At 40.8% G+C, this 23,726-nt stretch overlaps 1 protein-coding gene across 1 annotated transcript in view; it reads right to left on the minus strand.

The window, feature by feature from the left end:
- Positions 1–23,726, minus strand: part of SMYD3 (SET and MYND domain containing 3) — a 634,585-nt gene that overhangs the window by 531,345 nt on the left and 79,514 nt on the right. The window contains exon 2 of the mRNA XM_065401517.1: positions 1,370–1,433. Coding sequence (XP_065257589.1) covers positions 1,370–1,433 — 64 coding nt within the window. The remainder of the gene's footprint in view (positions 1–1,369; positions 1,434–23,726) is intronic.

Genomic DNA, 23,726 nt, shown 5'->3' on the forward strand with positions numbered 1-23,726 from the left:
ACTTCCAAGCCAAAATAAACTGAGCAATTTACTCAATATGGACATGATCCTTCCTCACTGAAGTCAATGTTTATTTTGCCATGGACTTTAATGGCAGTAGGGTCAAGTGAGATTCTTGTTTGACATACTAGCTTCACAAGAAAAAGGCTCCAGTCTTTTACATTCTACCAGTGATAATGGGAAAATATCTGAAAAAATTAAAACTATCTGCCACAGTAAATATAACTGTAGCATTATTATTGATGCTAGAGTAAACACCTAATATATGTTGCACACGCATTTGCTGTATAATGAATCAAAGTGACATACCTACCTATCTTTCCCCTCCATATATTCTAATCCCATAATAGAATTTTTTTATGAGTTGCAAAGGAAAGTGGTCAAGTTATAAAAATAGCTTATTCATAAAAACATATCAAATATCTGATCAAGAAAAGATGTTTTGAAGGTCACTGAGACCAGTTAAAAAAATGAAGCTTTCAGACTTGTGAAATAATCTGCTAGACAAATTTGAACAGAGTCCCTCAAAGACATTCTTTCAGTAGGTTATATCTTACAATTCATACTTTTTTCTATTTTTTTCTTCAAAAAATCAACAAAGTTAAAAAAACACAATTTAAGTGTGATGTTCAAGAGTTTATAATTTGACTCATTTGGTGGTCCTTATGATCTTTGGCACCCCCTCACCGGCTAGCCTGCTTGTTGATTTCTTGCTATGCCCTTTGGCCAGATCTCTGGTTGTCCTTTCCCCAGTTGGGGTGTTAAAGAGTCCAATACTTCCAGAGGCCAGTGGCCCTAGATGAGGGGCACACAGTCCTTGGGCCCTTCAGGTATGGCTCACTTGTTCAAGGCCTTAATAAACCCCCCTTGCTGAGCTTGGTGGGAACCAGGTCCACCGACTATCTTGGGTTCCAGGTCAGGGACACTGTACAAAATGGTTGGTAACAAGCTCTCACAAACCACTTATTTTTTTCCTGGCCTACTTCCTACAGTGCCTGTCCTGAAAGCTGTTCCTCAGGGTTACCCTGTGGTCCTGTCCCCAGTCGCCTGGGCAACTTCTCATCAGAACTATTGCTGAAGTCTCCTGATCTCAGTGGCTCCTCAGCTTCTCTAGCAGCCACCCACCCTTCTGCTCTGCAATCCTTTAATCTCTGCAGCTTTTGTGAGCCCCCCAGTCAGGCCCAGCTGAGCAGGCAGTCTCCCTATTAACCCTTTGGCAGCTCATTGTTAGTGACTTGTTGACTTAATGGATTCCATAGATGTCCAGGGACCATTAATGGGTAATGGCAACACAACGTAGTGGAAACCCCACAGCTAAAGCGTTATTTTTTTTCTTTAGTAGCTTGTCATTATTTTTAAAAATGATTACCTGACAACGTGTATCACAGTATCTGGCAATTTTGCACTGAGAGCATCTAAGCAGCCGTTCATTCCTGTAAAAAACATCCAGTATTAGTTATGTAGGAAAAATAAAAATATTTCCAAATATCTGAAGCAAAAAGGAGCCACAAAAAGAACAAATTGCTTGACACACATGTATTTATTTATTTTTACATACAAAGTCAAGGCAAGAATCCAAGGGCTAGAGATTCTAATTTCCTTACTCATATTGAACAGTACCTTACCCTATGAATAGTTTGTTTATTTACTAGAGTCAATGGGGCTGCTTGTGTGTTAACAGTAAGATTATTGGAGTCTAGACTAAAGAGGAGGCTCCCTATTCCTGAGATAATAAAACAGGAATCATTTGTTTTTCTTGCTTTGCTACCATACTGTCAAGGAATTAGATTTTGTGGTTAATGCAACAGAATCTCAGACTATGGTGCAGCACAGCTGGATGTTGTCGTCTTTGGAGCCCAGCAACGTGATAATACGTTGCAAGGCAGAATTCAAGTCCCCATTATATGTTCATTACCTGTCTTAAGCAAGATTCTTGCTGTGAATCTGCAGTTGTGACACTGAGTTATTTGCAATGTGAAGTTGACCTGCTAGTGGAAATTTATGCCTTAAAAAAAAAAGATTGCCTGTGATTGGTAAACAATGTGACTAAAGCAATAACTCCATCTGAAAAAGACTATTGGGGGCGCAAGGGGAGAGATAAGAAGTTTGAACCAGAGATATGTATGAACATTTTAATTATGATTCTACAAAGTGGCTCCTGGCTTGAGTGAGATTCCCTACTGCTGGCTTAATTTAAGTCATAAGTCAAGTTCTCAGCTTGTCATGAGGAGAAAATATAATTTACTAATAAAAGTTTTGTAAATTATTAGATGGTGAGGAAATATTTAGCATGAAATTATGCAGAAAATTAATCAAATTTACATGTCATAAATCAAATTCTGCTCTCAGCTGCACTGGAATTAGGATATGCATTGCAGTATCATTCTTGCCAATTTCTTAGCTGTCACAGCACCAGCAAAAAGCCCAGAGGTTTTAACTTTATATTTAAAAACAAAGTTAATCATATGCTTTCCCAGCTTATATTGACACTGAGAATATGGTGCTTGCTCTTATAAACAGAAGACTCAAAAGAGAAGAGACTAAATTAAGGAGATACTAGCTAGTCAGACTGTATGATTGTCCATCCTACATTGTGAAAATACTCCTACTAATAGACAGCTGGACACATTTCTTACACTAATAAACTACAGACTTATGCATAAAGACACATAGCCAGTCTGACAGATGTTTAGGTTTGACAACCACTATACACAACATTAATTATTATATTAATAGATTTTTGCATTCCTATAGTGCCTTCCATTTGAAGAGCTGAAAATGGATTACAAACATCAAGAGTACAGTATGTCTACACTGCAAGTTAAGGGGTGATCATAGCATTGGTAGGCATACCGCACTAGCTTTAATCTACCTTGCACAGGTAACAATGGCAGTGTAGAGGTGGTGGCATGGGCTTCAGCACAGGCTAGCAATCAGAGTACTCCAGACTCCCTGTAGGGCTTGTACTCTGGATAGCTAGCCTGTGCTGCAGCCTGTACTGCCACACCTACAGTGCTATTGTTACCCAGGTTAGCTATATTAAAGCTAGCATGAGTATACCTACCCGTGCTGCAATCACCCCTTTGCTTGCAGTGTAGTCACACCCTAAATAACCTTTGCAAGACACCTGAGGCAGGTAACTGTCCCAATTTTACAGATGACAAAAGGAAGGCAGAGGGAAAGAGTAAAGTGATTTGCTCACGTTTATATCTTAAGGCTCAGACCCTGTAAGAATCCTATTGTTTTTAAAGGGATTTTATGGGGGCATAAGTGTCTGCCATGTGGATCACTTTGCCAGCTCAGGCCTTAAATCAATAGCACAGCTGTCAATAGAAACTAGACATGATATGCTGGACCCTCTGAACTCAAAGAATTTTGTCATTGACCTCAATACGGTCAGAATTTCACAATAGGTCTTCTGATATCCAATCTGGTACTTCTGATTTCCAATCAGTTACTTAGACCACAGAACCATTCTTCTTTCCTTTATTTAAATCAATATACACTCAGTTACCCCCAACTTTTAGTCCCTGTGCTCACTCTAAATTCACAGCAAATGCCTTGAAGAGTCATATGTCCAAATAAAGTGAGATGGCACCAACTTGGTCACAAACCTTAACCAATAATAACTTCTGAGCAATGAATTTGGTCCATTGATTCCATTAATTTAATTTATGGCTAAGAATCTGTAGCTATCCAGAACAACATAATAAATACAGAATGCCAAATAAAATAGATCCCTCTTGAACATAGACTAAGTCCTTTGTTTCACATGTGGAATTCTCACTGGTGTAAATTCTGTACAAAGTTATGGTATCAATGTGCACTAAAATGCACCAGTATCGGCATATTTAAACTCATCGCTGATTTAACTTTGCCTTTTTTAAGATTCTTATAAGTGATGGGGAGAAAATAGGTAATGTCAAACATACACTAAATATAAGAGGAATTAAAATATAGCCATGTACTTATGTGGAAATAAAGAAATACAAGTTAAGTTATGTAATATGCAGAAATATTTAGAGAGAATTCATGATGGTGAACTGTGGTATAAATGTATGAATTTGGGTTTCCATTATTATTTAAATGGAGTGAAGCCAATGATTTCAATATACAGTGTATAAAAGTACATATGATGGTGTGAAGCAGCTTAAAATTTTTATCTACATCAGGTCAAATAATTGCATTGGTCACAAGTTGTAATGCCACGAATGAATCAGATGGATCATTCCAAACGAGTGCCAATCTTTGCGCATTAGCTTTCTTATTCTCTAACCCCTTTATAATTGAACTCATGATACCTTACAGAATATGTTGTATGGTGTGCTGAATACCATACAACTAGCAGAAAGAAAGTATTTTAGAAATGTCTGCGATTAAAATCTTGTTATTGCTACTGTCTTTCACCCTATCTACAAAAGTAAGGGCCTTGGTATCATGAGTTCAACTAGAAAGGGCTTGGAGAGTAAAAAAACTAATAATTTTTAAAATCTTCTAAATAGTACCTAAAAATCTTTCCCATACAAAACAGTGTTGTGATTTTAGAATCCAATGTCTGGGGACAATCCAAAGCTAGAATCAAGTGCTGGAAATCTCCCCTCTCCAATTGTATAAAGCTCTCATTTCTAGGGCCCAGATATATAAGAACTCTAACAAAGCCATTGGTGAAGAACTGAATATTACTCATTCTGGATTTGGACCTCAGATCAGTATAATGTAGGGGGAAAGAATTTTATATCCATCTGGACTAGTTCTGAGACATACATTTTGTAATACTGATCAACATGTTCTGTCAGGGATCCAGGATAATCTTCAGGAAATCTACCCTTTCTTTCTAAAAATGGGGCAAATCCTCCATATTTATTTTAATTATGTACATTAATGAGACATTTTCTCCAGATCTTTCAAATCACAGGCAGCACACACTACAAAAAATTCTATTTCCTGGGTCATCAACATGTTATCGTGGAAGTCAGCCATACACAACAGATTCATCATGCTCAACACTATCTCTTGAAAATGTGTATGGTAACATGGAATGATATAGAAAAGTAAAGATCTATGAACATCATTTCCTATATTATCATATAAAATTCTTGAGATTGTCACTTTCTGGAGTTTCCCCAAGTTGTTCTGCATAGTTGCATCATTACATAGTTTTGCAGGAATAGAAGCAGATCACAGGGCCTTTAGGTCTTCCTTATTTTGGATTATGGAAATGAGGAACTCTGTATACAATAGGTAAGAGCCTCTATTGAACTTCTCTCTTTAGTCATTTAAATAATATTGTTTGACACAGTGTGATCAGGCAAACATTTTGTAAACACTCACATTTAATTCTATCCATGCAAGTTCTACCAGGCGCTACTTAACTAAAATCTCTGTGCATCATTTGAAAGTTAACCCCTAATTCAGCCAGGTGCAGAAGGGTTGAGCAAAGAAAGTTTTTGTGCAGACCTTCTGTGCTAGGGTAAATTTCACCCTACCAGAATGATGATGAACTAGTATTTACATTAGGCAACATATCTATAGTTACAATAGCTGAAGTGAAACAAGATCTTAAAGTACCAAAAAGTAATACTCAAATCCATTATCCACTGCAAATATGACCTTCAAGAGCCATGATTCATATGAATGCATCCCTTAGCAATTTAAGAACTTTCTAATACAGATCCATATTTTAGGTCTTGCATCTGTACTATTTAACTCACAGCCCTGTAACGTATGACCTTGACATACTGTTGCAATATCTTCTTTCAGTATTTTATTTTCTTCCTAAAAGATGCAAAGACTTGCTGAAATAACTGAAGTTAAGTACAACAAATATTTTATTCTGCCATCTGAAAAACGCACATAGCTTGGACCTGATAGCACGGTGCTAAGCTCCTTCAACTCCCACTGAAACCAATGGGAGATAACAGTGTTCAGCACCTGGCAGGATTGGATCCCTTTTTTACCAACATTTAACAATGAAGTGGTAACAAAGATACAGAACATTACTTCAAGTTTATTTCCAACATCTGACACTAGCAACCAAAGTATTTGAAGAATCTGATTCCCTACTGGTACTGTATAATGAATGAAATATCCATTCATCATCTTCCTCCCCACTCTCATCCCCCAAATGATGAGCAGATTTAGGATGTTTGGTGCAGTTGCATGAACTGACAAAACTGCTGCATTTTACTTCTCTCCCAACTCCCTCCCAAACCTCCATCTGTAGGATTTATGGCATCAATTAATATTCTGACATGGAATTTTACAAAAGTAAACAGTATGATTTAAAGTACTTAATCTGAAATTGAAGAATTCAGGAATAAAACTTCTTACAGGATTTATGTATTTTGAGGTATTTAAAAACACAAAGTGATGACAATTTGCATAGCTTCTACCCATCAGTATCAGCTCTATATTAACTTCATAGAAGCTGTTAAATATTTATAAAATTGTTATCAAATAAACTTTTGTTAGTTTTGATATCAGCAGAAACAGTTACACTCACTGGGTCAAATACTGCTCCCCTTACACATATGACTAGTCTCACTGGTGTCAACTCATTTGCAGTGTGTGTAGGATTTGGCTCAGTTTATTCAGAAATAATTTTTTCTATCATCACTCAAAGGGTTTCCTATTTTCTCAATCCAAAGAACAGGGAAAGGAAATACACCTCTACCCCGATATAACGTGACTCAATATAACACGAATTCGGATATAACGCAGTAAAGCAGCGCTCCGGGGGGGCGGGGCTGTGCACTCCGGTTGATCAAAGCAAGTTCGATATAACGCAATTTCACCTATAACGCGGTAAGATTTTTTGGCTCCCGAGGACAGCGTTATATCGGGGTAGAGGTGTATAGTAATTTCAGAAATATTACTGGAAGGGTTTGTATTTAAACAAACAAAATACATAGCCCCAGGTTCCTGGAAGTATTTAAAATCATAGAATACCAGGGTTGGACAGGACCTCAGGAGGTCATCTAGTCCAAACCCCCTGCTTAAAGCAGGACCAATCCCCAGACAGATTTTTGCCCCAGATCCCTAAATGGCCCCCTCAAGGATTGAACTCATAACCCTGGATTTATCAGGCCAATGCTCAAACCACTGAGCTATCCCTCCTCGAAGTACTGAAATGAAATATTCTAGACACATCCAAAAGATGCAAAAGAGAATTGCATTAGAATGTCCTTTCTCCAAGAGAATGGACTATTAATAAAAGCATTCAGTACAGTCAGGTCTTGGTTGTTCCGTACAAATGCAGGAGGGTAGGGGGCAATGCAACCTCGCAGAAGCACCTAGATGCAGAGTATCTTGGTAAAGCAGCTCTTCAGAGTATGCTGGAGCTGGCAGCAACTCCCCTTAGGGGCGGTAAAGCATGTGCTTATCTCCATGGCTAGCTAGCAAAGGTGGGGAGTGGGCCCATTGCCCTGCCTGCTACAAATTTTATTTATTTATTTGGGGGCGGGGGAGGGAGAGAGATTTGTGTCCTAGGAGCTGCTAGCAGGGAGGCGTCGTCGTGCTGAGAAGAATGAGAGGACTGCAGCTGTTGCTGGCAATTTTTCAGTACCTGTGATGAGCCTCTAGTCCCCTTATCAGAGAGATGAAGCCTAAATCAGGATTTTAAAATAGCCCGCACTTACAAAAATGAACAGTACACTAAGAGGGAATTGTCAGTCAGCACTGACGTGTATTGATACAGCTTGTGCAAAGAAACTTACCCCGTGCTTGCCTGCACTGTCTGGCTCCTGCCAGTGTCCCTCCCTCCCTATCACAATGTACAAAAATCACCATTAAAAAAAATCAAACAATTTATTGAACAGCTGTGATTATAGCGTGGGCACGATGGAAAAACGGTTACTAACTTTTCGTAACTGTTGTTCTTTGAGATGTGTTGCTCATGTCCATTGCATAGTAAGTGTGTGCGCACCACGCGCACTGTTGCCAGAGGTTTTTGCCTTAGTGGTATCCATTGGGCTGGCTCTGGTGCCCTCTGGAGCCGTGCGCGTATGTGCCAGTAAAACGGCACGTACACTCCTAGCATGGAATGGACATGAGCAGGGACTCGAAGAAGGAGGAGGACTTTCTAATGAACGCTCTGACAGTGGGACTATCCAGTACATATGAAAGGGTCAGGACACAATTTTAAAACATTAAATAAAAGCAACTATTATGACCTTGCACTCTATAGGTTTTTATGAAAATATGCGAATGAGTTCAAATATAATGTAACTGGAATATGCTTCATGCAAAAGGTCTCTTGTAAGGTATCATTACAAAGCTTATAATCTACTGAGTGTGGTCATCATATTTGTATAAAATGTAGCACTCTTGTATCTGAAACTAGAAATATGAAATAACTCTGAGGGCCTATTGTAATTATGCAAAGTATGGGCCATTACCCCCCCCCCCCGCTACCCCACTTCCTGCACCCATTGCTCCTCAGCTGCAGGGGGAGGGATCCCTGTACAGGGAGCTGCTCCCCCATCTGCCCAACCACCATGCATCCAGACCCAGCTGGTAATGCAAGGACTGGGAATTGTCACTCTGCAGGAGCTCCAGAGGAAGTGGAAAATTTCCTGCATCCTCTCCACTTGCTACCATGTTGTTGCACAGAATCAAGTCACAATCTAGCCCTTACTGTATATTTGGGGATGTGTATTGTCCTTGCATTACCAGCTGAGCTAATCCCCACAAGTAGGGTTCAAAGGGGAGGGGAAATGGTAGGACATTGGCCAAAGCAGAGAAAGGAAAGCACATGCTTCATTCTTTCAACAGATATAACGGGGTCCTTTCTTGTCTCCAGTCATGAAAACACTCTGCCCACATTCCTCATTCTAGCTCACTCAGTCTCTAACGCCCACCCAGATCAAACTCCTTTTCAGTACTGACGCATTTGTGCTGACCCTTTTCACCTCAAGATATTTTTAAGTCCTGAATAGTTCTTCTAACACCCATGACTCTGTTCTTTTTTCAATGTGCTTGAGTAAGCCACAGGACCGTGAAAAGGAGGTTAGACACGAATCAAGGAGAAAAACAGCTCCTTATAATTACCTTCCAAGCCCAATCTGCCCTCGGGTAGGCTCAACATAATAGACAAAGATGTACTGATGTTCTTGTGATAACAGATATCAGAGTAGTGAGACAGCTAATGGAACAATTACAAAAATGCTGTCCAACACATATTCAAGTTTACAAATTGTACACTGAAGCCCTAACTAAGAAAAATCAGCACTTGAAAGTCCCTGATAAACCTCCCAAAATCTAGAGTACCCACTCTAGATTAAAATTCTCTTTATTTACTATCACAGAGCATGCTATGCCTTGTACCCCTCTACAGTCTCTTGTGAGTGCACCTTTCCTGGGATAGGCTCTGAGCCTCCAGTTCATTTAAGAGGGAGTACAGTGAATTTACCACTCTTAGACTGAGGCCTGGTCTACACTAACCCCCCAATTCGAACTAAGGTACGCAACTTCAGCTACGTGAATAACATAGCTGAAGTCAACGTACCTTAGTTCGAACTTACCGCGGTCCAGACGCGGCAGGCAGGCTCCCCCGTCGACTCCGTGTACTGCTCTCGCCAAGCAGGATTACCGGAGTCGACGGCGAGCACTTCTGGGTTCGATTTATCGCGTCCAGACAAGACGCGATAAATCAAACCCGGAAGTTCGATTGCCAGCCGCCGAACTACCGCGTAAGTGTAGCCAAGCCCTTAGTTCACAGGCTTCAGCATCCCATTATTCACTGTGGTGCCTTTAGCAGAGCCAATTTGGCTTGGTTCCCTGCAAGCATCTTCTCTCTTGGGAACTTTGTAACCAGAAAATGTAGGCAAATACACAGTTCAGCCCTTTCAAAACAAAAAACATTATTTATTAGTGAACAGGAATACAACTGTTTGAGAAATGGGGTTAAACTAACAGAAAAGTCATATACACATAAACCCTACCTAACCTTTTAGCTTCTCCTTGCTTAGTTAAATAGCCCTGACCACACCAAGCTGGGCGGGAAGAGAGCCCACACACCCACAAGCCCTATCTCTAATTTCCAATCAGCATCTCCCAGAGTACTCCTCCTCCATGTGGGACAGGGGCTGACCTTTAATCCAATTCAAAGGTCTTTGTTCCAGATTTCCAAAGCCTTCCCGTCCAAGTCTCTTTGTCTGGCCAGAACTGGGTTATGCTTCTCCCTAGGAGTCTTCCTCCTTCCCTGGGTGTTGCCAGCTAGACTGTGGTTGCAGAAGAGGCTTCAAAGGAATTCACACATATATTATCTTTGGAATATAGACATTGGTCTTATCTAAAGTGATTGTCTGCCTCTCCTGCATACTGCCAAACAACAGGTATGACTTAACCCTTAGAGTCCAGTTAGGCAGCAGTACAAAACTGAGCAAGCAAACTTGATTGCCTCAATTACTCCATATTAAATATGCTCATTTTACAAGTAAAACAATACTTCCCGCTCCCCTTCGCCTCTGCAAACTGCAAACTCAGCCTGGGCTCAGAAAGTCAATCAGCATTCTTTCCTTTTTACACATCAAGAATAATGAAGGTTCTCCAGTCCAAATTAAGCCCTCATTTTCACCTGTGCATCCCTACGGTCTTCAGATTATTCCCTGAATTATATCTATGCTCACCCCTTTGCCTTCAGTCGGCTTGCACAAATGTAACTTATTGGGACTTGGTAAACAATTCTGCTGCTGTGATGCACAAGAAATAGAATTCAGTTCAATCATCTCTCTGCACATCCAACACAGCTGGGAAGCAGGAGTGAAATACAGAAAATCTTCTCTCACAGTCAGCAGGCATGACTGATGACACACAAAAGTGCCAGCACAAACTGGATGAACTGGCTCAGGGGCAGCTGGTTCCTCCTGTACTCAGGTCTGATCTGATTTGGTTAGGTCTTGGAAGATGTCCTCAAAAGTGTTCCGGGAGCCAGCTTGATACTCAAAACGGTCTTCTCATGACTTTTACACTAACAGGATGACATGTAGAATTATAGAATTTGTAGATTAAGAACTACATTAGGGCGATGGACTAATTAAACGTATTGGTGCAGGAGTGTCCCCTACTGTACGTTTACCAGTGTCGGGTTAAGTTTTAAATGCCCCAACACTTTCTTTGGAAGACTAATCTATGTGGCCTAATAGATCTTAGTGTTGGAATTTTTTTCTTGATAGTCTAAATGTTCCCTTTCTTAAATTTATTCCAATACTCCCTGTTTACACTTATAAATAATAATTCTCCATCCCTAAGCACTTAAATACTTTGGTAATATGCCCCATGGAAAACTCTAAGACAGATAAGGTGTAAACCCTTCAAATACCTATAGATTTTTGTCTCACTGTGGTCATTACTTAGCCAAACTAAAATAAAATCCTTTTAAACTTTTATCATAAACAAATCGCTCGAGACCTCCAAACAGTTTTGGTTTATCTTCTCTGAATTCCCTATTACTTGTCAATATTAGAGTAGGGTGGGAAATAGTTTCTCAGTTTTCCCATTTAACATCAGGATGATCCCAAGACCTTTTGAAGTTTTTTTTGCAAAAAAAACCAGAGGACGGACGGACGCACGCACACCTCCGAATAGCCTATAGCTTGGTAGTTAGGACCCTCACCTGGGATGCAGAGTCCAAAGTTCAAGTCCCTGCTATGAATCAGTGCCCTAAACACTGGGCTATAGAGCCAGTCTCTCTCTCTCAAACACTCCTAAATAATTACATGTTCACAGGGTGTGCAAGAGAGACTTTATAGCCCAGTGGTTATGGCACTCAGCTAGGATGTGGTAGACCCAGGTTCAAGTCCTTGCTCCCGAACAGGGACTTGAACCTAGGTCTCCCATATCCCAGGGGAATGTCCTAACCACCAGGCTACTAGCTCTTCTGAAGTCCCTGCCCCTGACTCTCCCTCCTTCCTCTACCAGAAATTCCATCCTGGACGTGAAAACCTTTTCCAACAAAAGCTTCATGAAAATGGAGCAAGATTTGACAAATCAGCATTTTCCTCACAAAAAATACTTTTGTCAAAAAAATCCCCATCAGCTCGCCACTCTGGTAACAAGGTGTTAGGTTTTTATTCTCTCTATAGTCATATGTATTATGGTTCTGTTTTTGTTACTGTTCACAACTTCTCCCAACTGACTGCCATCTACATATTTCATCAATATGCTGATTTCTTCCCTTTCCTGCTCAGGAAGGACTTGACTGTACTATTTAGGCACAGCCTTGCCTTGGTGGTGACAAGGCTGCCCTCTGCATCACCCAGGGAAAACAGCGGGCTGGGCACACAGAGGCCTCACATTCACTACTACACCCTTTCATAGGGTGTAGCTTATTCCCACTCCCAGCATGGCCAGACAGAACAAGGCCCAATATCCTCTCTCACCATCTTTGGGGCGCCATGCACACACTGCAAAGCCTGGGAGGGAGCGGCAGTTTGGCCTGGCCTTTGCATGGCCTGCACAACGTGGGAAGGAAAACTCCCAGTGCCCGCCGCCCTGCAAACACTATCCCTGCACAAGAACCAGGCAAAAATCAGACCCTAATATATTTAATAAGAATGGACTCGACACAAATACAAATGTCTATGATGCAGTGCTACACAGCGCCCCACAATTTACAGTCCTTCAGACAGTTTAATTTCACATTACAATGTTAATATCCAAACAATCTAAATTGATCTGAGAATGAGGTTTTATGAGACACTATGAAATGCTTTAATAAAATCAAACTTGTTATGTCTATTGCTTGCCTTTCTTCTGCTGATTCTGTATGTAAATATACTCTCAGCCATTCATTTGTCTACTTTCTCTGCATCTTAGAAGGTTGATGAATATTAGTTATTGCATCTAAGAGAGGAGTTAATTGGTTCTGCTATTGATACTCATGGTTAAGTGTACTACCAGATTAGGATGAGCCTTTTTTATTGTAAAGATAAGGTAAAACTTTAACCGTGGGATATAGTACGTGGTTTTCAAAGGCTTTGAGATGGTATACCCTGAATTTACTAGACATTTGTAAAAGAATCAAGCCTTCGGTATGCTTAGTGCAAAGAAAACTGGTAGTCTAGGATTACTAGAAGACAACAGTATAATTTCCCCAGTTCATTTGTTGAATCAAAGGAGAAAAAAGAAACATGAATGAGTTTTTCATCCGTGCTCTATCCCTCTCAGAGGTCTATTTTATATTATTTTTATCTTTTGTCTACACAAAGTCTTTTCTTTCTACCCAAATTGCATTCTGACCTCTGGAGGATTTTGTTATTTGTAAAGGTATTTTGATTACACTTATAATAAGCAATAGATTGGCCCATTCAAGATACTCATTATTTGTATGACTCATATCGGCATAAACATAAAATAAATCTACAGAATACACTCAGATTGTCTCAAGATTGATTAAACTCCCTTTATAGTTCATTTTTTAAAATTTAGAGCTAGCTTGTTGGGCTTTAGTTGGTTTGTGGGCTTTGTTTGTTTGTTTGTTTGTTTGTTTTTTGACATTATGGAAAGCGACCTACTGTTCTTACAGGGGAGTTTTCAACACATTGTTTGCATGTTTTGAATGGTACATGATTGTCAGATGCTTTGCTTATTCCCAAGGAACTCACTGAGAAAGTCACTTGGGCACTAAAGGCAAAAGGCCTTGCTTGTTCAGCCATGACCTCTCACATGCTAGGTATCACCTTTTGTGTCTAGCCAGTTGGCTAACTAGATCTCTATATAGGTTTATAGAACAATGGAGGGGGCATACTGGATCTTGAATGCCAAAATGGGATGACTGACAAACCATCAGCATTTGCTTTTAGGAAAGTAGTGGAAAGTCTGGCCAAGAATGGACTGTCTAAGGCTGAGTACCAATTACTCTAGTTAGGGCTGTGTTTATACTTTTCTTTTGAGGGATTTAGGATGAGTAAATTGATGGTGGGTAACAGGGGAAAGTAGTTGCCAGGAATGCTTCACCTCACAGACTTGGAGCTAGACCCAAACCATTTGGAGCTCCATCAACAGTTCTCCAACATAAACTTGAGGAGAAATGGGGCAGTACTAGGAGGGTTTTGTGTGTGTGTGCCCTCCTCTACTCCACCACCATGCCACCTGGTACCTGCTGCATGTTACACAATGATGTCATCATTCTCACCTAATGCCAAACCTATTTCCAGAACGCCTCTCTGGCCAATGCCAAACTATAGCTATTCCTTAACAATATTTTTAGAGACAAAGGAAGAAATCATATATAGTTGAAACAGAAGCCTCAGCATATTGTAACTGAAGTGACGCTACATTTAGGACAAACACACACAAAGACAGTGATAAGAATCAAAACAGAAATAACATGATGTAGGCCATGTAAACAACCACATAATCTTGTTTTGTGTATTCCTCCTGCCCACTTCCCTAATGTCACGTGTAGTCTTCTCATTAATACACAGAAGAATAAGATCTAGAGCTCCACCAACAGAAGTTATCATTGTAAATATCCCACGCACCGAGAGACCAAGCTACATAAATACCATGTGAGGTAATACAGGCATTAAGCCCTTAAAGAGACACCATGCTGAAGCTCTCACTATTTCCTAAGTGAGCGACGCAATCTTTGTGGGTGTGTCTGCCTTCTCCCAACCATGCCCACTAATGTGTCTGCATACTAAATAAAAACAATAGTGGATCAATTTAGAAGTAAAGTCAAATGATCAGTCTGACAGATAAAATTGATTTGTCAGTGAAATAGCTACCTGGAAAAATTCTGATGTATAAATAATGTAGCATCTTTCCCTTTCAGGGCGAGGTGTTTTATGATTAAATATTTCATCACAGTTGTTACACTAAGCCTGGCCAACTCATCTACTCATTAGAAATGATGGGATTTTTTTCCAACATATACACATCAAAGGCTTTTCTTTTTAAAATTTGTTTAGATTTAGGGGTGCCTGGGACAAATTCTGTTCTGACTAATGCCAGCACCAATCTGGAACAACTCTATTGCCTTCACTGGAGTTACTCTGCATTTACACTGACATGACTGAGAGCAGAATTTGGCCCCTCTGTTCATAACATTTTTGGGAAGATAAGTAAATACTTAATAAAAATGCCCAAGAAATTAAATAATGTATTTAAATTACTATTATAAAGGTTTATAAGATATATAGGTCAGATTCTCTTTTACACTAAGGCTGCTTTACACTGGTCTAGCAATGTAAAGAGACCCTAGAGTAGGTGTAAATGTAACTGGCAGTATAAAGGGACTTCAAAGTAGGCATAAATATTAAACCTGCTTTTAGGCCCATATACACTGCCAGATTCCTTTAAAGGGGCCTTAGAATCATAGAATATCAGGGTTAGAAGGGACCTCAGGAGGTCATCTAGTCCAACCCCCTGCTCAAAGCAGGACCAATTCCCAACTAAATCATCCCAGCCAGGGCTTTGTCAAGCCTGACCTTAAAAACCTCTAAGGAAGGAGATTCCACCACCTCCCTAGGTAACCCATTCCAGTGCTTCACCACCCTCCTAGTGAAAAAGTTTTTCCTAATATCCAACCTAAACCTCCCCCACTGCAACTTGAGACCATTACTCCTTGTTCTGTCATCTGCTACCACTGAGAACAGTCTAGATCCATCCTCTTTGGAACCCCCTTTCAGGTAGTTGAAAGCAGCTATCAAATCCGCCCTCATTCTTCTCTTCTGCAGACTAAACAATCCCAGTTCCCTCAGCCTCTCCTCATAAGTCATGTGCTCCAGCCCCCTAATCATTTTTGTTGCCCTCCACTGGACTCTTCCCAATTTTTCCACTTCCTTCTTGTAGTGTAGGACCCAAAACTGGACACAGTACTCCAGATGAGGCCTCACCAATGTCGAATAGAGGGGAATGATGACGTCCCTCGATCTGCTGGCAATGCCCCTACTTATACAGCCCAAAATGTCGTTAGCCTTCCTGGCAACAAGGGCACACTGTTCACTCATATCCAGCTCCTCATCCACTGTAACCCCTAGGTCCTTTTCTGCAGAACTGCTTCCTAGCCATTTGGTCCCTAGTCTGTAACAGTGCATGGGATTCTTCCGTTCTAAGTGCAGGACTCTGCACTTGTCCTTGTTGAACCTCATCCGGTTTCTTTTGGCCCAATCCTCTAACTTGTCTAGGTCCCTCTGTATCCTATCCCTACCCTCCAGCGTATCTACCGCTCCTCCCAGTTTAGTGTCATCTGCAAACTTGCTGAGAGTGCAGTCCACACCATCCTCCAGATCATTAATGAAGATATTGAACAAAACCAGCCCCAGGACCAACCCTTGGGGCACTCCGCTTGATACCGGCTGCCAACTAGACATAGAGCCATTGATCACTACCTGTTGAGCCCGATGATCTAGCCAGCTTTCTATCCACCTTATAGTCCATTCATCCAGCCCATACTTCTTTAACTTGCTGGCAAGAATACTGTGGGAGACCGTATCAAAAGCTTTGCTAAAGTCAAGGAATAACACATCCACTGCTTTCCCCTCATCCACAAACCCAGTTATCTCCTCATAGAAGGTAATTAGGTTAGTCAGGCATGACTTGCCCTTGGTGAATCCGTGCTGACTGTTCCTGGTCACTTTCCTCTCCTCTAAGTGCTTCAGAATTGATTCCTTGAGGACCTGCTCCATGATTTTTCCAGTGACTGAGGTGAGGCTGACTGGTCTGTAGTTCCCCAGATCCTCCTTCTTCCCTTTTTTAAAGATGGGGACTACATTAGCCTTTTTCCAGTCATCCGTGACCCTTAAACTTTCCATTTCCAGGGCTATACCATAGTACGTATAAAACACTTGTTTGCAACTTCCTCCTGCCTTGGAAGGTCTCCAGATACAGAGGAAACAGACCACGTCAGTCTTGTGGTAAGTACCCCATTGCAGACAGACTACACAAATGCCATCATTGCATTCTATGGTAACATTTACTTCCCTATTGCTCCTCCTCAATTCAGTGGCAACACCTCCCAGAGTGTAAGGCGAGTAACCTTACAAGCATAACCTGTTCAATGCTCTCAAATCCCACTGGCTTCTATCGGAGTTGAGAGGGTTCAGCACCTATTGTACGTCCCTCGGCCCGTGCTGCTTCCAGCAGCTCCCATTGGCCTGAAGCAGCGAACCGCGGCCACTGGGAGCCGTGATCGGCTGAAACTGTGGACGCGACAGATAAACAAACTGGCCCGGCCCGCCAGGGGCTTTCCCTGCACAAGCGGCGGAACAAGTTTGGGAACCACTGCCCTAGTCAATGGCTAGGTGTTTCATACACAGGTGATCACTGGGGAGAAAGTGCACAGAATAAAAAGAGGAAATCATGAATGAGGATAATGGAGATAGTACAGGGTATGACTTAACTAAGGCTAGGTCTACACTACCCGCCTGAATCGGCGGGTAGAAATCGATCTCTCGGGGATCGAATTATCGCGTCTCGTCGGGACGCGACAATCGATCCCCGAATCGACGCTCTTACTCCACCAGCGGAGGTGGGAGTAAGCGCCGTCGACGGGGAGCCGCGGAGGTCGATTTTGCCGCCGTCCTCACAGCGGGGTAAGTCAGCTCCAATACGTCCAAATTCAGCTATTCGCGTAGCTGAATTTGCGTATCTTAAATCGACCCCCCCCTGTAGTGAAGACCTGCCCTAAGACTAACCTATGCCCTTTGTTAGAGAAAGACATGGAATAGGATAGTGAACTCCCAACTTTTACTACCTATTCTATGGCACTTAAAATATGATTTTTTTTTAAATGTGGAAGGAGGCATTTATTTGTTAGGCCATTAAATAGCTTCCATCACTAGAATATGTCCATATAATTTATTGAAATGTTGATCTTATTGCTGTATTGTGTATATTGAAGTCGATGGGACTACTCACGTGAGTACAGGTTTGCAAGCTCAGATGCTAAGATCCCAAACTAAACAGCAAGAGACAAATCATAAATGACTTTCACATTTCTGAACTCTGACTCTCTATACTCTGGTGACATCCTATGGATAAAAAAATGTAACTTCATAGGTTTTCTTCAGTTTCACACAGATTTTCTTCTCAGGTTCGCTTTACCAAAGTTCCATTTAACAAAAAATGTAATAAACCAAATCCAAAATAAAAAACATCTGTAACTACCATTACTTTTGTAAAATTTTTTAACTGCAACTTTCACATCTGATAACACAAGGGATTACTTGCTTTCACATGCCTTTCACCACCACGACTACCAAATATTCAAGCTTATCTGTCAAGTAACCTTTAACTACATCCTCTGTTGTTTCCCATCTCACTGGTTTCCAATTCTACTTAGGTCTTTAAAAACAAATATGCCAAATTCTAAGGAGTGACTCTCAGTACTAAATCTGCCACATCTTAATAGTGAGTTTTCTTTCTTTAGGAAATAAAAGCCTGATTCAGTAAGGCATTGATTTCAATGGGACTACTCCCTTAGGCACATGCTTAAGTACCTTAGTGAATCAGGGCCCTATGTTATGCACTGGTTTATAATCATTACTGTTGCTATGGCTTCAACTTTACCAGCTATCCATGTACAGAATTTGTATTAACACTTATTCCTAAGAAGGAAATTGTAACCATAGTAACATTCATATTATAAGATTATTTTATCCTTAATCTCTCCCATGCCCTACCTCTTGCTTTGCATTTTGTGTAGAATGGAATCTAACTGTAATAAGCTTTTGACTAATTTTGTTTGAAAATAAGTAGGCTTGGCAGAATTCAATTTTTTAAAAATAATTTCTAAAGATAATACCGGATATTTTAAGCTTATTTTAGATTTTTATGAATTAAATGTTTACAGTTGTGGGAAATTATGAAGGAGGGTCAGTCAATTATTAAATGATAGGATTCAAAAAGTTAAAGCTTTATAAAATGTTAAAACATAAACTATCAACATCACAGGCCAAAATATATAAAGTAAACATCCTTAAATCAACAAATCATTCCTGATTTTATTGTTCATTCACTATTCCATTTGTAACAAGCCTAATTCAAGTCTAAATCACTGGATTTTGACTCAGTTCTCAAGCAGCTTTTTTTTTTTTTTTTAAACTTTGCCTAACTGTAAATTTAAATGATAATCGATAGGAAATATGTTTTCATTAGTCTGTGGGCGTATGGGGAAGTCAACGTTTACTGACATTTGTCAATAAAAATCTAATCCTTCCAAGCTTAAATAAAAGGTAAACGCTATCTGAGCAACCCAATAGTTCAGAACCTCATGTTAAACCCCAATATAAAAAATATATATTTTTACATTTGTGGGAAATTATTCTCATTTGTCTTTTCTAACATTTGTTCTCTCTTACATAGTTTACTAAAATAATATATTGCTTTCATATGGGAATCAGAACTAATTAAATTTGGAAATCTTACTTATTTTTATTTGATGGAATAAAATTATCCTATGAAAAAAAGCCACTGAATTCCAATACAGCATTTTTTCCAGTATCCAACCATGATTTTCAGTCTCTCTTACAACAGTGTCAGCACATAGTGGGAGAGTCTTTGAAAATAGATGGTTAAAAAGAGGAGCTGCACAGTCACAGTATCTGTCATAAGACAAAGGATTGTCATTTACTTTCCTGCTCGGTTCGTCCAATCACATCACATCAGAGCACACATTTCCATTTCAAAAATTGTTACTGGTATTGAAGAGGCTTCAAAAGAGGCATAGATAGTGCAATGAGGTCTGAAGGAATATGAAAAATGACAAATTGATATGGATTGTTGGTGTTTTTTAAAATGGATTTTGCATGATTATTCAGTTAAAATTGTATCTGATGTTCCAGAAAATACTATATTTACATCACTATAATTCTTCAGTTAAATCTCATTTTGTCTAAGGCCAAGATATGTGGGCCTTTAATCATCCTACTGTAGCTTCTGCAATGGGTTAAAACACAAATAGGATTATTTGTTTCAGTTCAACAACCATGGAATGAGACTTTGTAGAGCACAGCACAGGAAAAAGAAAAATATGTTGTTATTCTCTATTAGCAAAGGATGAGGCTGAAGGTTTAGTGATGGGCAAGTATCGGCAGTGAGCTGGAATTTTAGCTCACCTGTGTCAATGTTGATATGGTTGACAAATATCAGCTGATCTAGAAATGAAATAAAAATGTTAGACTCGGCAACCATGCCATCCTTCAAACCAGGAAGTGTTGGCATTTCATATTACGAGAAGGAAATGGGTGCCTTTTAATTTCTAGAGAGTCAACCATGCCCAATGCTGATGAGCCAAACTGGGGATGGAAGGAAAGGTTCACTGCCATTGAAAAAGCCTCACATTTATTACAACTTTGAAATAACAACAGCAAATTACCGTATATATATAAAATGAACATCCTTCGGTTTCTCTTTTTTCTCTGAATTGTTCATCCTAGCTCAGAGATGACAACAACAAAAAATCTTGCTATTTACAGCCACATTCTGCATATGTCACATGAAAATAGTTACATTCTAATTCTCTACCTTTTAAAAAAATCCTTTTTTCCAGAAGTAGCTTTTTTTCCAGCTCTACCACCTGCTCGCTCATAAGAGATCTTCACGTGTACATTTGTATAGTGATCTGAATCCATGGTGATGTGCAGAACATAAGAAACTAGATAAATACTAGCTGTGTGGCCTTGGTCAAGCCAATTCACCTATTTACCTCTCCTCGGCAAAAGAGAAATCATACTTGTTGGCCCTTTTTTAGTACAGTACTAGGCGGATGAGAGCACATCACACCATTATTTTACACTTCGTATTGATTTTCAATCCAGTTCCACAACAGCTTCAAGGTTATCATCCTTACCTGTAATCTTTAAGTGGCCTAGGACATGGCTATCTCTGAGACCACCCAGCACCACAATGGCAGCTTTCACTCATGGCAGATGCTATGGTTGGGATTCCCAGCTAGTGTGGCAGACTCAGATGTTGAAAACTTTTCATGAAAGACTATAGTACAACTTCTTGGATTTATATATAAATATGTCATTATAGAGTGGGAGAGCCCCACTTTAGAAAGGAAGGATGGTCCAGTGGTTAGCATCTGAGACTAGAACTTAAAAGATTCAGATTCAATTCCCTGATCTGCCCCAGACTTAACGTGTCATTGGGCAAGTCACTTCATCTCTCTGTGTCTCAGTTTCCATCTGTAAAATAGGGATAACAGCACTTCTCTATCTCACAGGGCTGTTGTGGGGATACAGTACATAAAGGTTGTGAGAAACTCAGCTACTTCAAGAACAGGAGTACTTGTGGCATCTTAGGCTTGGTCTACACTTACCCCCCAATTCGAACTAAGGTACGCAACTTCAGCTACGTGAATAACGTAGCTGAAGTTCGAAGTACCTTAGTTCGAACTTACCTCGGTCCACACGCGGCAGGCAGGCTCCCCCGTCGACGCCGCGGTTCCCCCGTCGACGCCGCGGTACTCCTCTCGTCTAGCTGGAGTACCGCAGTCGACGGCGATCACTTCCTGGTTCGACTTATCGCGTCCACACAAGACGTGATAAGTCGAACCCAGAACTTCGATTCCCAGCCGCCGAACTAGCGGCTGGGTGTAGACATACCCTTAGAGACTAACAAATTTATTTGAGCATAACCTGTCAGCTACTTCAGTAATAGAAGCCAAATAAGTACTGACAATAAAATAGAATTTTAGTAAAGAAGTGGATATTTATTAAGCTCTTGGCAAAACTAATATATGGAGATATACCTATCTCATAGAGCTGGAAGGGACCCCGAAAGGTCATCGAGTCCAGCCCCCTGCCTTCACTAGCAGGACAAAGTACTGATTTTGCCCCAGAGCCCTAAGTGGTCCCCTCAAGGATTGAACTCACAACCTTGGGTTTAGCAGACCAATGCTTAAACCACTAAGTTATCCCTCCCCAAATTGTGACATTAAAACTATGAGCAATATATGCACATGTGCCTCTCGTTATGAAAGGTGCTGGATTGATAGAGGGCTTCTGTCTGCAGCATTGTTTATCAATAGAAGAGGTATCGTAAGGGTAGCAGCTGTGCAAGCCTCCTCACACTAGTCTCCAATGTACCTGAAGCAAGACTTGGGGGTAGGGTGAAGACATCAGCTGTATAGTTGACAGGATAGTTAAACTGCAGTACCCATTCAGTTTTTGACTGTTTTGCGGACACCTTAATGCTAATTATATTGCTTGTTTTGTGATGGTGCGGCGGTCCATTAATAACTGTACTGAAGCCATTGACTAATTTCACACAGACCACTAAAAAGCCTAAAGGATCCATTTTAGGCACTATCAACATGGGCAGGATGCAACAACCAATAACTCAATTGTGAAAAGAACGAGGAGTACTTGTGGCACCTTAGAGACTAACAAATTTATTTGGGTATAAGCTTTCGTGGGCTAAAACACACTACATCGGATGCATGCAGTGGAAAATACAGTAGGAAGATATACATACACAGAGAACATGAAAAAATGTTGCCATACCAACTCTAACAAGACTAATCAATTAAGGTGGGCTATTAGCAGAAGAAAAAAAACTTTTGTAGTGATAACAAGGCGGTCTATCTTGGCCCCTCTCCTCAACGGCCAGGTGCAGTGCAAAGGGAACCCAGGCCCGCCCGCTACTCTGGGTCCCGACCCAGGAACCCTCTAGCAGCAGCCTCCCTCTTCCTTTCTTCCTTCCCCCTTGCCTGCCTTGTTTCCCTGGGCCACTTTCCCTTTGGCCCTACGCACCTTCTCGACCCTTTTCAGCAGGGCCGCAGCCTGGCAGGTAATGGGCTGGAGCTCCTATCTGCTCCCCCAAGCCTGTCCAGCACTGCTCTGTCCAAGGTGCTGCTCCTTTCATCAGGAGCCAGTCCTTCTCCCTTGCTGGCCAGGGAGTGACTGCCCTCTCCCCAGCTAGGCAGCCTTTATATAGGACCTAGCCCGGTCCTGATTGGCTGCCTCTTCTCTGCCCTGATTGGCTCTCCCCAGGCCTTTACTGATTGGCTGCTGGTCCGCGCAGCCTCTCTGACCTGGTTCAGCCCTTTTTCTCAAGGCATGGGGCACCGCCCCTGTCATAACTATAAAGGGAAGGGTAACAGCTCTCCTGTGTACAGTACTATAAAATCCCTCCTGGCCAGAGACTCCAAAATCCTTTTACCTGTAAAGGGTTAAGAAGCTCGGGTAACCTGGCTGACACCGGACCCAAAGGACCAATAAGGGGACAAGATACTTTCAAATCTTGGGGGGGGGAAAGGCTTTTGTTTGTGCTCTTTGTTTTGGTTGTTGTTCGCTCTTGGGACTGAGAGGGACCAGACATCAATCCAGGTTCTCCACATCTTTCTAAACAAATCTCTCCTATTTCAAACTTGTAAGTAAACAGCCAGGCAAGGCGTATTAGTTTTCCTTTGTTTTCTCAACTTGTAAATGTACCTTTTACTAGAGTGTTTATCTCTGTTTGCTGTACTTTGAACCTGAGGCTAGAGGGAGGTCCTCTGAGCTCTTTAAGTTTGATTACCCTGTAAAGTTATTTTCCATACTGATTTTAGAGATGATTTTTACCTTTTTCTTTAATTAAAAGCCTTCTTTTTAAGAACCTGATTGATTTTTCCTTGTTTTAGATCCAAGGGGGTTGGATCTGTATTCACCAGGAGTTGGTGGGAGAAAGAAGGGGGGATGGTTAATTTCTCCTTGTTTTAAGATCCAAGGGGTTTGGATCTGTATTCACCAGGGAATTGGTGAAAGGTTTCTCAAGGCTTCCCAGGGAAGGGAATT

This window comes from Emys orbicularis, chromosome 3, assembly GCF_028017835.1.
Source record: "Emys orbicularis isolate rEmyOrb1 chromosome 3, rEmyOrb1.hap1, whole genome shotgun sequence".
NCBI classification, from domain to species: Eukaryota; Metazoa; Chordata; order Testudines; family Emydidae; genus Emys; species Emys orbicularis.